The sequence below is a fragment of the Oncorhynchus clarkii genome, chromosome 2, assembly GCF_045791955.1.
Source record: "Oncorhynchus clarkii lewisi isolate Uvic-CL-2024 chromosome 2, UVic_Ocla_1.0, whole genome shotgun sequence".
In the NCBI taxonomy this organism is placed as follows: Eukaryota; Metazoa; Chordata; class Actinopteri; order Salmoniformes; family Salmonidae; genus Oncorhynchus; species Oncorhynchus clarkii.
The window spans coordinates 43,274,956-43,288,345 of record NC_092148.1 but is presented as its reverse complement, the minus strand read 5'-3'; the positions used below and the strand labels follow the sequence as shown (position 1 = coordinate 43,288,345).

Below are 13,390 nucleotides of genomic sequence, written 5' to 3'. Positions count from 1 at the left end.
TCAAATGGACATCTTACAACGTATTCACCCTCCTAAGGTATTGTAATATAATTATGTTGTAGCACCATTAACATGCAAGTGTGGTAAGAATAAGGTTTGGGGTATGACTTTTCTTTAGGAAGCAAAGCAACTCCCTTTCATTGAATCATATGCCAAGTATTCTCATTCTTCCACCCATCTTACACAATGGAACTACAAAGTGTGTTTTTAAAACAAGACTATAAGTAGGAATTTGCTTTCTTAGTTTTTTCTCAACCTCCTTTTCATGTCAAAATGTTACATGTGAAAAATAATTTCACAATAATTATGCCATTCGGTTTCGGTCACAAAAGGTAATCTGTGAATTGCCCACAAGGTGGCAGTATTTTCCCTATTGAAGTGACTGCTCTGCTCTCTGTCACCCACTGCTCAGTCACTGCCGCACATTATCCCGTTTCTACTTGTGCTCAATTTTCCATGAAAGACAGAGGCCCAGTCCCAAATGGGACCCTACACCCTACACCCTACGCCAGATCTGGGCAATTATTTTCCATGGAGGGCCACATTAGAATATATTTTTTGCCACCTTGGGCCAGAATCATATTACAGGATTATACATCATGTGTATGACTGTGTTGACAGATATATCTACTGTAAATCACATCCAGATGTGCTACTTATTTTACTTTTTTTAACATGCACAGAAATAAACCACATCCATGTTCTCCTTTTGGTAGGTATTTTCATTATTAAACATGCAATGAACTACACAGAGGGAAGAGTATTCTGTGCATTCAGCACCACGGACAGAACTCTTGTTAACGGGGATGCACAAAAACACAAGAAAGAGAGAGCTCAACATTGCATTTAAAATACTCAATCAGTGTGAGGAGTGAAGTCTCTGATGGGCATTGACTAGAGCAGTGAAGTCAGGTATAGTTTCTGACGTCTCTATGCGCAGGATTGCTGAGAGGTGAGAGTCAGTAAGAAATGATCTGTGCCTTGACTTGTTATATTTCATCATTGAAAATGTCTGTTCGCATACATAGGTTGACCCAAACAGTACAAACAACTTCTGAGCATGACTCCTAATCTTTGGAAAGTTTGTTCATTGTTCATTTATGCTTAGAACCTCGTCAGTGACATTGTTTTGAATAGTTCTCCAATCACAGCATCCGATTGAAGATCGATAAGCTCAAGTTGTAGGTCAATTGGAGCGCTATCCACATTGAAGGTGAAAGGAGAGGAAACAAACAGCATGTCATTTTCCAACACTTTGAAATCCTCAAAACTACGAGAAAACTCATAGTTCAAAGCACGCAGCAGCGATGTGTACTTCTCCCGCTGGTCATCTAATAGGGAACAGACTAGTAGTGTCGGAAGGTGGGTAAGATTGGTGGCTTCTACTTGGCGGGTCAGAAGGAGTCATTTTCCCTTGAAGGCTTTGACAAGGCTGTACATCTGATTAGCAAAAAAGCCCTTCCCTTGTAGTTTGGAATTCAGTTAATTCATGAGGGACATGATGTCCACGGTGAAGGCAAAATCAGCCAACCATACTTTATGTTGCAGTTGAGGGAAATCCACATATTTTCCTCATTTGCAAAAACTCAACAATCTCCAAATTCAGGTCCCAGACCCTTTTAAGCACCTTCCCCAAACTCCGCCATCTCACGTTTGTGTGGTAGGGGAGATCTGCATGACCCGACTCTGTCTCTTCCAATAGTGAGACAAACTGCCTGTGGTTTAAAGATTATGCTTTTATGAAGTTTACCACTCTAGTGACTGTATCCACAACATGGCTCATTTTCAGAACACATATACAGAGCACCTCCTGATGAATAATGCAATGCAGGAAAATCATTTTCTGATCTGGGTTCAGCTCAGCTCAAAAGGACAACGTTTCTCCCTGTCAAGGTTGAGCACCCATCATTGGTCACACTCGAAAACTTTTGCAACACACTTATTAATCTCCTCCAATAAATCTTTCCCTGTGGTTGTGCTCTTCATTGACTGCACTGAAGCAAGCTCCTCTGTAATTTCAAAGTCTGGGGTTATGCCTCGTAAGAATATCAACAACAGCACCGTGTCACTTGCATCACTGCTCTCATCCAGCGCCAAGGAGAAATAGGTGAAATCCTTTACCTTGTCTTTCAACTGTTGTTCCATATTCTCTGCAATGTCCTCAACAGGCAGTGTCACTATTCGTCTTGACAGGGAAACATTTTCTTGTCGGGGCAAGGTATTGCTGCAGAGTCAATTAAACATTCTTGTCAGGTGTGTGCGTACTGACAGCGAAGTCAGGTGCAGGAGAGCAGAGTGTTGTGAACAGGCGCACACTTTATTGAGGCAGGAGAAACCAACAGACGGACGCAACTGCGTCAAAACCTCCAGCCAATATACCAATATAACATGGCTGAGTCAAATAGGAATGCTGACTTAATAAAGTGGTGATTGAAGAGCTCAGCCATGTGCTTCTTATCAGTAACAATCACATCACATCAACTTTAATCACATCAACTTTAAGGGAGATGGGCAGCTGTGAGGAGGAGGGTTTATTCTCCAGATCTTTAACCGTTTTCCAGAACTTCTTGGGTTAGACCCACAGAGAGAGAACTGCTCCTTAAAAAGAAGGTCCAAGCGTCTTCAACAGAGGGGGTCAAGCTGATTCTATACCATTTTACAGAGGCCAGTTCATGAAGGAAGGCTTGCTCATTTAAGTTTTTTAGCAAGAGTCTATGACAAATCAGGACAGGTCGTTTCACTGAGCAGCCATTACGAACACAGACTGTAAAACAGTGATCACTAAGGTCTTTACAGAAATCACCAGACTGATACCTATCAGGGTTATTTGTGTGGATAACTTTCAGTAGAGTAGCTTTTTCTGGGTGTTTGGAGTCATACCTTGTGGAATTGGTAATAATCTGAGAAAGATTTAAGGAGTCCCATGACTTTAGGACTTGGTCAGGTGGTTTAAGCATGTCCCAGTTTATGTCATCTAGCAGGACACATTCAGACTTAGTGTAAGGGGCCAGGAGAGAGCTTAGGGCATGGTAATGCCTCCAATACAGTAATAGTTCCATCTTGTTGTCTGATAGGCTAGGTTGAAGTTTCACTATATTGTTTATACTAATCACCTCCTCTCAGATCTCTACAAGTGCATAGGGTGTAGACTCTAGGGGTCCACTTGGGATTGGACCAAATACTGCACTGAGTGTACAAACTATTAGGAACACATGCTCTTTCCATGACATAGCCTGGCGCACCAGTTTGAGTGTGTCAAGAACTGAAACGCCACTGGGTTTTTCACGCTCAACAGTTTCCAATGTGTATCAAGAATGGTCTACCACCCAAAGGACATCCAGCCAACTTGACACAACTGTTGGAAGCATTGGAGTCAACATGGGCCAGCATCCCTGTGGAACACTTTCGACACCTTTTATAATCCATGCCCTGAGGGCAAAAAGGGGTGTTCCTAATGTTTTGTACACTGGTGTATGTGTGCAAGTTTAAGGACCAGAGGCAGATACAGGTTCAGATGTCCGACACAGGTTGCCTGTTTTAGCCAATGGGGTAATTGCCTGTGTGAGGGCAGTAGAAGTCACAAGGACGGACAGGTACCACTTGTATGGCAGGCTGTGTCCAAAATGGCAACTTATTCCCTACATGGTGCACTACTTTTGACCAGAGTCATAATCAGCCCTGATCAAAAGTAGTGTGGAATAGGGTGCCATTTGGGACCTAGAGTCTAGACAGGATAATGTGGTCAGACAGTGTGCTCAGGTAATTGCTCTTTGGCAGTGGTAATGTTAGGCCCAATGAAAGATTTTATGCTTACTGAATTCTCTGAGTCAGTCCCCTGTATTCAAGCCTGAGTGCCAGTCTGTTTGCGCTATCATGCCAACTCCTTGTCACTCATTGTCATGCCAAAACAATTGTTTTGAGCAATGGAGTTTGCAAGAGCACAAACAGATCTGGAAACAGGCTAAATGGATTCCCTTCTTTTCACTTTCCTGTACTTCCTCTTGCTGTCTTACAGAAGACACCGTGCCTCCAGACTACTACGCTCTAAAAAATGCTGGGTTAAAAACAACCTCATTTGGTTAAATATTGGACAGAACACAAGTTGGGTTATTTTGACCCAGCCAGTTGGGTTGCAAACATCTCATTACCATGCCCTGCTCAGATCAGAAGACTGGAGGCGTGGCTTATTTGGGGCGTGGCTTGCAGGTCGTTTTTTTTGGGAGGACCAACCATGATAGTAAATGTCATTCCAGTGAATCTGTTCAGTTGTAATGTCAACACATGCTGAGTTAGAGCACTGACACTCTTATAGCTTTAATAAGACTTACACAAAAGTATGAGTTCCTAAATGCTGGATTACCCCAAAATTGGTTAATTTAATCATCGGTATGGTATTTATTCAATTTCATGCAGGTTTGACCCTGCAGATGGGTGTTATTATGATGTAATCCATCTCTTAAGGTCTGAGAGCATGAGTTTGTTTTATGTGCTTGATGTCAGAATGCACTCACTGTTTCAAAATGTGATTGTTACGCAACAGAACAGTTATCCTGCACTGCCCTCAAACCAAGGCATGCTGCCTGCTAATGATCTATAGGCTGTTTCAATTTACCAATTTAAAGTTGTTTTCAAACAACAGTTTTATTTTCAAACAACAGTTTGAAATGAGGATTTCTGCCTCCTCATTAATGCACATAAAAGTACCCCATTTTACTGGGGCAGCCAATTTACTTTTGAGGCATGCTATGCTAATGTAAGGCCAGGATTAGCTAGATGAGCCGGGCAAACTACTCTCTTCGAGCCCAAGCAGTCCCCCAGTGTTTCCCCAGGTCAAGTATGCAGACACACCCCCAGTTAGAACCCGCATGAACTTTTCCCCCTGGCGCATGTTCCAGCTGGCGCCCACATTGCCTTCATTGCTGTTTACCTTATTCAAAAACTTTGGACATGTGTGCATTCCCATCAAAGTATGTGATCTTATATCATAATAGTTTCTGTATATTGTGTTATATAGTTTCTACTGTAGCAAACCATATTTCTGTATGGAGGATAATGTATATGTGTGTATTCCTTTATAACCGCAGACAAATCAGGTACTGATTTCATAACCTTTACAGTGTTTAATTGTGCTTATGTAGGTAACTGGCGCCGGAGGGGATGGCTGCAGTTGTACGGCCTCCTAACCAACTGTGCTATTTTGCTAGTTTTTTTGCGTTGTTCATAACTCAATTTGTACATAATGTGTTGCTACCGTCTCTTATGACCAAAAAGAGCTTCTGGACATTGGAACAGCGATTACTCACTTCGCGAAGAATATACTGCTTTGTCAAGACAAGGCCCAAATCCCTGTCATCAACGAGAAGAAAAGACAGAGAATAAGGGGGATGAGGGTGGGTGCCTTGTAAGAATTTGCAGATGAGTAGGTAAACCACCACTAGCCTCCGTATTATTGGCCAAAGTGCAATCATTGGAAAACAAACTGGACGATCTACAATTAACCTCTCTAGGGTATGTGGGAGCGTCCCACCTGGCCAACATCCAGTGACATTGCAGAGCGCCAAATTCAAATACAGAAATACTCATTATACAAATTCATAGGTTTAAAGATTAACTTCTTGTGAATCCAACCACGTGTCAGATTTTAAAAATGCTTTACGGCGAAAGCATACAATGCGATTATTTGAGAACATACCCCCTGGAGATAAGTCATTACAAACAGTAACCAGCCAAGTAGAAGAGTTACACAAGTCAGAAATAGAGGGAGAATTAATCACTTACCTTTGATGATCTTCATATGGTTGCACTCAGAAGACCTTCATCTATTCAATAAATGTTCCTTTTGTTTGATAAAGTCTCTCTTTATATCCGAAAACCTCAGTTTTGTTCGCGTGTTTTCTTGAGTAATCCACAGGCTCAAACGCAGTCACAACAGACAGACGAAAAATACAAATTGTATCCGTAAAGTTCATAAAAACATGTCAAATGATGTTTATATTTAATCCTCAGGTTATTTTTACCTAAATAATTGATAATATTTCAACCGGACAATAATGTCGTCAATATAAAAGGTAAACAAGAAAGGCACTCTCACGGCGCATGAAAAAGCTCTCTGACACGGCAGGGTCCACTCATTCACACTGCTCTTACTCCCTCATTTTTCAGAATACAAGCCTGAAAGAATTTCTAAAGACTGTTGACATCTTAGTGGAAGGCATAAGAACTGCAATTTGAGTCCTAAATCAAAGGATACTGAAATGGCATTGAAAAGAAAACTACACACAAAAAAATCCTACTTCCTGAATGGATTTTTCTCAGGTTTTCGCTTGCCAAATCACTTCTGTTATACTCACAGACATTAGTTTAACAGTTTTGGAAACTTTAGAGTGTTTTCTATCCAAATCGACTAATTATATGCATATCCTATCTTCTGGGCCTGAGTAGAAGGCCATTTAATTTGGACACACTTTTCATCCAAAATTCCAAATGCTGCCCCCTACCCTAGAGAAGTTAAGACTATCCTACCAACGGGGCATTAAAAACTTGAATATCTTAAGTTTTCACTGAGACTTGGCTGAATGACAACACAAATAATATAGAGCTGGCTGGCTTCTCAGTGTTTTGGCAGGACAGAGCAGCTACATCTGGTAAGACGAGGGGCAGGGGTGTGTGTCTATCTGTCAATAACTGCTGGTGCGCAAATGTCTATTATTAAAGAAGTAAGAAAGTTCTCATCTATATTATTCGTAGCTGTCTATTTACCACCACAAACCGATGCTTGCACTAAGACCGCAATCAATGAGCTGTATAAGGCCATAAGCAAACAAGAAAATGCTATTCCAGAAGTAGCGTTCCTAGTGGCCAGGGACATTAACAAAGGAAAACTTATTAAATCTGTTTTACCTAATATCTACCAGCATGTCACGTGCAACCAGAGGAAAACAACTCTAGACCACCTTTACTCCACACACAAAGACTTATACAAAGCTCTCCCTTGCCCTCCATTTGGCAAATCTGACCATAATTCTCTCCTCCTGATTCTTGTTTACAAGCAAAAACTAAAGTACCAGTGACTCGCTCAATACATAAGTGGTCAGATGACGCGGATGCTACGCTACAGGACTGTTTTGCTAGCACAGACTGGAATATGTTCCGGGGTTAATCCAGTGGCATTGAGGAGTATACCACCTCAGTCATCGGCTTCATCAATAAGTGCATCGACGACGTCGTCCCCACAGTGACCGTATGTACATTTCCCAACCAGATGCCATGGTTGGGAAACAACATCCGCACCGGGCTAAAGCTGCCACTTTCAAGGAGCGAAACACTAATCCGGACGCTTATAAGAAATCCCACTATGCCTTCAGACGAACCATCAAACAGGCAAAGCGTCAGTACAGGACTAAGATTGAATCCTACTACACCGGCTCTGATGCTTGTCGGATGCGGCAGGGCTTGAAAACTATTATGGAATACAAAGGGTAACCCAGCCGAGAGCTTCCCAGTGACGCGAGCCTACCAGACGAGCTAAATGCCTTTCGTGCTCGCTTCGAGGCCAGCAACACTGAAAAATGTATGAGATCATCAGCTGTTCTGGATGACTGTGTGATCACGCTCTCCCTAGCTGATGTGAGCAAAACCTTTAAACAGGTCAATATTCACAAAGCTGGATTACCAGGAGGTGTACTCAAGGCATGCGCGGACCAAGTGTCTTTACTGACATTTGCAACCTCTCCTTGGCCAAGTCTGTAATACCCACATTTTTCAAACAGACCACCATAGTCACTGTGCCCAAGAAAGAGAAAGGTTTGAAAGGTTGATCACACCATCATGCCAGAAACCCTAGACCCACTCCAATTCACATACACCCCCCCCCCCCAACAAATCCACAGGTGATGCAATCTAAATCGCACTCCATACTTCCCTTTCCCACCTGGACAAAAGGAACACTTATGTGAGAATGCTATTCATTGACTACAGCTCAGCGTTCAACACCATAGTGCCCACAAAGCTCATGACTAAGCTAAGGACCCTGGGACTAAACACCTCTCTCTGCAACTGGATCCTGGATTTCCTGACGGTCCGACCCCAGGTGGTAAGAGTAGACAACAACACATCTGCCACGCTGATCCTCAACACGGGGGCTCCTTAGGGGTCCGTGCTTAGTCCCCTCCTGTAACCCCTGTTCACCCACTAATGCGTGGCCAAACACGACTCCAACATCATTATTACATTATTACATTTGCTGACAACACAACAGTAGACCTGATCACCAAAAACGACGAGACAGCCTATAGGGAGGAGGTCAGAGATCTGGCAGTGTGGTGTCAGGACAACAACCTCTCTCTCAATGTGAGCAAGACAAAGGAGCTGATCGACTATAAGAAAAGGAGGGCTGAACAGGCCTCCATTAACATCGACGGGACTGAAGTGGAGTGGTTCGAAAGTTTCAAGTTTCTTGGTGTCCACAGACAGATTATTTCACTTATAATGTACTGTATCAGAATTCCAGTGGATCAGAAGTTTACATTCACTAAGTTGACTGTGCCTTTAAACAGCTTGGAAAATTCCAGATGATGATGTCATGGCTTTAGAAGCCTCTGATAGGCTAATTTTCAGGCTTTGCCACATTTCAGGCTTCAAACATAAAGATATAAAACTGTATTTTTTTGTGAAGAATCAACAACAAGTGGGACACAATCATGAAGTGGAACGACATTTATTGGATATTTCAAACTTTTTTAACAAATCAAAAACTGAAAAATTGGGCGTGCAAAATTATTCAGCCCCTTTACTTTCAGTGCAGCAAACTCTCTCCAGAAGTTCAGTGAGGATCTCTGAATGATCCAATGTTGACCTAAATGACTAATGATGATAAATACAATCCACCTGTGTGTAATCAAGTCTCCGTATAAATGCACCTGCACTGTGATAGTCTCAGAGGTTAAAAGCGCAGAGAGCATCATGAAGAACAAGGAACACACCAGGCATGTCCGAGATACTGTTGTGAAGAAGTTTAAAGCCGGATTTGGATACAAAAAGATTTCCCAAGCTTTAAACATCCCAAGGAGCACTGTGCAAGCGATAATATTGAAATGGAAGGAGTATCAGACCACTGCAAATCTACCAAGACCTGGCCGTCCCTCTAAACTTTCAGCTCATACAAGGAGAAGACTGATCAGAGATGCAGCCAAGAGGCCCATGATCACTCTGGATGAACTGCAGAGATCTACAGCTGAGGTGGGAGACTCTGTCCATAGGACAACAATCAGTTGTATATTGCACAAATCTGGCCTTTATGGAAGAGTGGCAAGAAGAAAGCCATTTCTTAAAGATACCCATAAAAAGTGTCGTTTAAAGTTTGCCACAAGCCACCTGAGAGACACACCAAACATGTGGAAGAAGGTGCTCTGGTCAGATGAAACCAAAATTGAACTTTTTGGCAACAATGCAAAACGTTATGTTTGGCGTAAAAGCAACACAGCTGAACACACCATCCCCACTGTCAAACATGGTGGTGGCAGCATCATGGTTTTGGCCTGCTTTTCTTCAGCAGGGACAGGGAAGATGGTTAAAATTGATGGGAAGATGGATGGAGCCAAATACAGGACCATTCTGGAAGAAAACCTGATGGAGTCTGCAAAAGACCTGAGACTGGGACGGAGATTTGTCTTCCAACAAGACAATGATCCAAAACATAAAGCAAAATCTACAATGGAATGGTTCAAAAATAAACATATTCAGGTGTTAGAATGGCCAAGTCAAAGTCCAGACCTGAATCCAATCGAGAATATGTGGAAAGAACTGAAAACTGCTGTTCACAAATGCTCTCCATCCAACCTCACTGAGCTCAAGCTGTTTTGCAAGGAGGAATGGGAAAAAATTTCAGTCTCTCGATGTGTAAAACTGATAGAGACATACCCCAAGCGACTTACAGCTGTAATCGCAGCAAAAGGTGGCGCTACAAAGTATTAACTTAAGGGGGCTGAATAATTTTGCACGCCCAATTTTTCAGTTTTTGATTTGTTAAAAAAGTTTGAAATATCCAATAAATGTTGTTCCACTTCATGATTGTGTCCCACTTGTTGTTGATTCTTCACAAAAAAATACAGTTTTATATCTTTATGTTTGAAGCCTGAAATGTGGCAAAAGGTTGCAAAGTTCAAGGGGGCCGAATACTTTCGCAAGGCACTGTAAATCATACTTTTTGGAGAAATGTCCTCTGGTCTGATGAAACAAAAATAGAACTGTTTGGCCATAATGACCATTGTTATGTTTGTAGGAAAATGGGTGAGGCTTGCAAGCCGAAGAACACCATCTCAACCGTGAATTACGGGGGTGCCAGCATCATGTTGTGGGGGTGCTTTGCTGCAGGAGGGACTGGTGCACTTCACAAAATAGATGGCATCATGAGGGAGCAAAATTATGTGGATTTATTGAAGAAACATCTCAAGACAGCTTGGTCGTAAATGGGTCTTCCAAATGGACAATGACCCCAAGCATACTTCCAAAGTTGTGGCAAAATGGCTCAAGGACAACAAAGTCAAGGTATATTAGTGGCCATCACATAGCCCTGACCTCAACCCTATAGAAAATTTATGGGCAGAACTGAAAATGCGTGTGCGAGCAAGGAGGCCTACACATCTGACTCAGTTACACCAGCTCTGTCAGGAGGAATGGGCCAAAATTTGCCCAAGTTATTGTGGGAAGCTTGTGGAAGGCTACTCAAAACGTTTGAGCTAAATTTAGCAATTTACTCAAATACTAATTGAGTGTATGCAAACTTCTGCGAATGTGATTAAAAAAATACAAGCTGAAATAAATCATTTTCTCAACTATTTTTCTGACATTTCACATTCTTAAATAAAGTGGTGATCCTAACTGACCTAAGACAGGGAATGTTTACTAGGATTACATGTCAGGAGTTGTGAAAAACTGAGTTTATATGTATTTGGCTAAGGTGTATGTAATCTTCTGATTTCAACTGTATATTCTGTATATAGGCTTTTTAAAAATGTGTACATTTCTCTTTTTTTTATGAATATATCGAACAACAACAGATTATACACATTTTGGCCAAGCTATCCGTGGAATAAGTTTAGAGGGTGTTAAATAATATTACATTGTATTATATTTTATATATACAGTTTATGTTCTTAACCCATTAATGCACTGTAATGTAAAGCTAAAATCCTGAGTTGCCTCATGAGCGTAGTTCAACTATAGTACCCCATTAGAACCCAAATTGTAAGCTTGTAAATGTAAAAAAACACTGTATAGGCTCAAAACATTGTTCAAAAATATAATTTTGCTATCGTGGGATGGTCAGTCCATCGTTCTGTTTATGAATTTGAGAGTGTTTATAATCCTCCAGGCCCATCCCTAAGCTTTTTACTAAAACAGAGGCTTGTAAAATTTCAGGAAATTAGCTTGAAAACGGCAACATTTTATCTCTTATGCCAAGAGGTGGGCTTTTAAAATCTTCCTTTCCTGGTCCAAAGAACTGGTTCGTCCGGCCATGCACTGCCGAAGACATAGTAAAACTCCTTGTATGCGATTCCTATCTCACTCAAGTTAGAGGATCCCTGATGAATTTGCTATCACAAAATGGGTCCCCGGCCTCAAAAACTTTGAGAACCCCTGCCATAAGTCATTGCAAAATATGTAGAATTTCAGGAAATTAACTGTAAAACGGCAAAAACGTCTCTCCACCCCACAGCAAAATGTGTAGAATTGCAGAATATGTACTGTAAAATTGCCAATATTTCTCTCCACCCAAACCAAATCTCACTTAGGGCCCCCATAAAGGATAGAGCCAGCCATGCTATGTGTTATAACTGTTTATTATATATACCATTCTATAAAATGTTTATTACATTTATAAGCTATATATAATAAAGAAAATATAACAGTTAATAGTATATAGACGTTATTAATTATTTTATAAATCCAAGGCTTGTCCAACATTATATAAAGTATCTTAGGCCTATACTTAACATTGACACGCCAGACAACTTTCCCCTAAGAAGTAGCCAACAAATGTTTTAACAGACATAACTCGAAAACACATTGCTCTGACCCGCTTGCACTTCCTTCAACATTTTCCATGTTTAAACGTTTTAACTCATTGCTCTGGCCCCCGTTTTCAGGGTGGGAAATATTGTTCACGTTAGAATCAGAACAGAAACATGTATTATGTCAAAACCAAGTCCTGTTTACCTTATACACATACCATTGGTGGCCGCTGACTGTCACTCAAGGTCTTAGTGGGTGTTACCAGTTGACTTCGTAGGATTTACGAACGTAATAGATCTGTGATTGACAGTAGACAACGACAGTCAGGCGCGATAGACACTACGAACAGAACACAGATACACTTTGCCTGTAACCGCGCAGTTTTAGATAAAGGACATCCAGAGTGAGTTGTATTTTTTTATTCCATCATCGCAAACAGACGGTTTTCAACTAGTGCCCTCTATCAGAGTTCATGAAGAAGTGACGACGCTTTTTACACTTTTACATTTGGTGCCTGGACTGGACGATTCATTGAGTGTCTTTATGTGACAGTTGAGCTATTTGTCCGTTTACTTTAGAGATGGCAGATTTACCGCTGCCGCAACAGTTGGTTGATATAGACCCGGATTTCGAGCCACTCTCGAGGCCCCGGTCATGCACCTGGCCTCTGCCTCGACCAGAGTTCATCGAACCTGCCTGCTCAAACACATCTTCACCGGCGCCTTCAGTCAAACAGGAGCCTGTCGAATACATCAGTAACCTCACTTTTTTAGAAGAGTCAGAGGACTACCCGGAGGATCAGAAACCGCTTGTTTTGTGCAATGATTTTCAGTGCCAGGGGAACTGCATACACCCGCAGCAGGAGAAACAACATCCACAGCAGTTACAGCATCATCAGCAGCACCCGTGTCCTCAGCTGCCGCACCAGCAACAGGTGCCCCCGGTCTCATCCCCCAACGGGTCGAATTCGGTGGCCGCCGCCGCAGCCGTGCAGAGGAAAAGCAGCTCGTCGCGTCGGAACGCGTGGGGGAATATGTCCTACGCGGACCTCATCACCAAGGCGATAGAGAGCTCACTGGAGAAGCGACTCACCTTGTCTCAGATCTATGACTGGATGGTGAAGAGCGTGCCATATTTTAAGGATAAAGGAGACAGTAATAGCTCAGCAGGTTGGAAGGTAAGCAATACTTATCAGTTCTTACGTGATATCTATATAACATTATGTAGGCCTATTTTATAACCAACTCGTTTTGTAGTAAATCCTGTTTAATTTTTCAAGTCAATACAATTACGAGATTTAATGCCAAGAATGTCCCACTTCATTAATTCACTGTGTGCCACAATGTCCTGCAGTGCAGCGTCATGGATAGATAGAAGT

General features: G+C 41.9%; 1 protein-coding gene across 2 annotated transcripts in view; it reads left to right on the top strand.

Annotated features, from left to right (window-relative positions):
* The first annotated feature begins 12,322 nt into the window (after nt 1-12,322).
* The window catches only part of LOC139368141 (forkhead box protein O1-A-like), a 68,475-nt gene continuing 67,407 nt past the window's right edge, over nt 12,323-13,390 (top strand). Inside the window, exon 1 of one of the 2 annotated variants that reach the window (XM_071106735.1) lies at nt 12,323-13,189. In XM_071106735.1, the coding sequence (XP_070962836.1) occupies nt 12,593-13,189 (597 nt within the window). In that variant the 5' untranslated portion in view covers nt 12,323-12,592. The remainder of the gene's footprint in view (nt 13,190-13,390) is intronic. The other variant, XM_071106744.1, reaches the window with a different exon arrangement.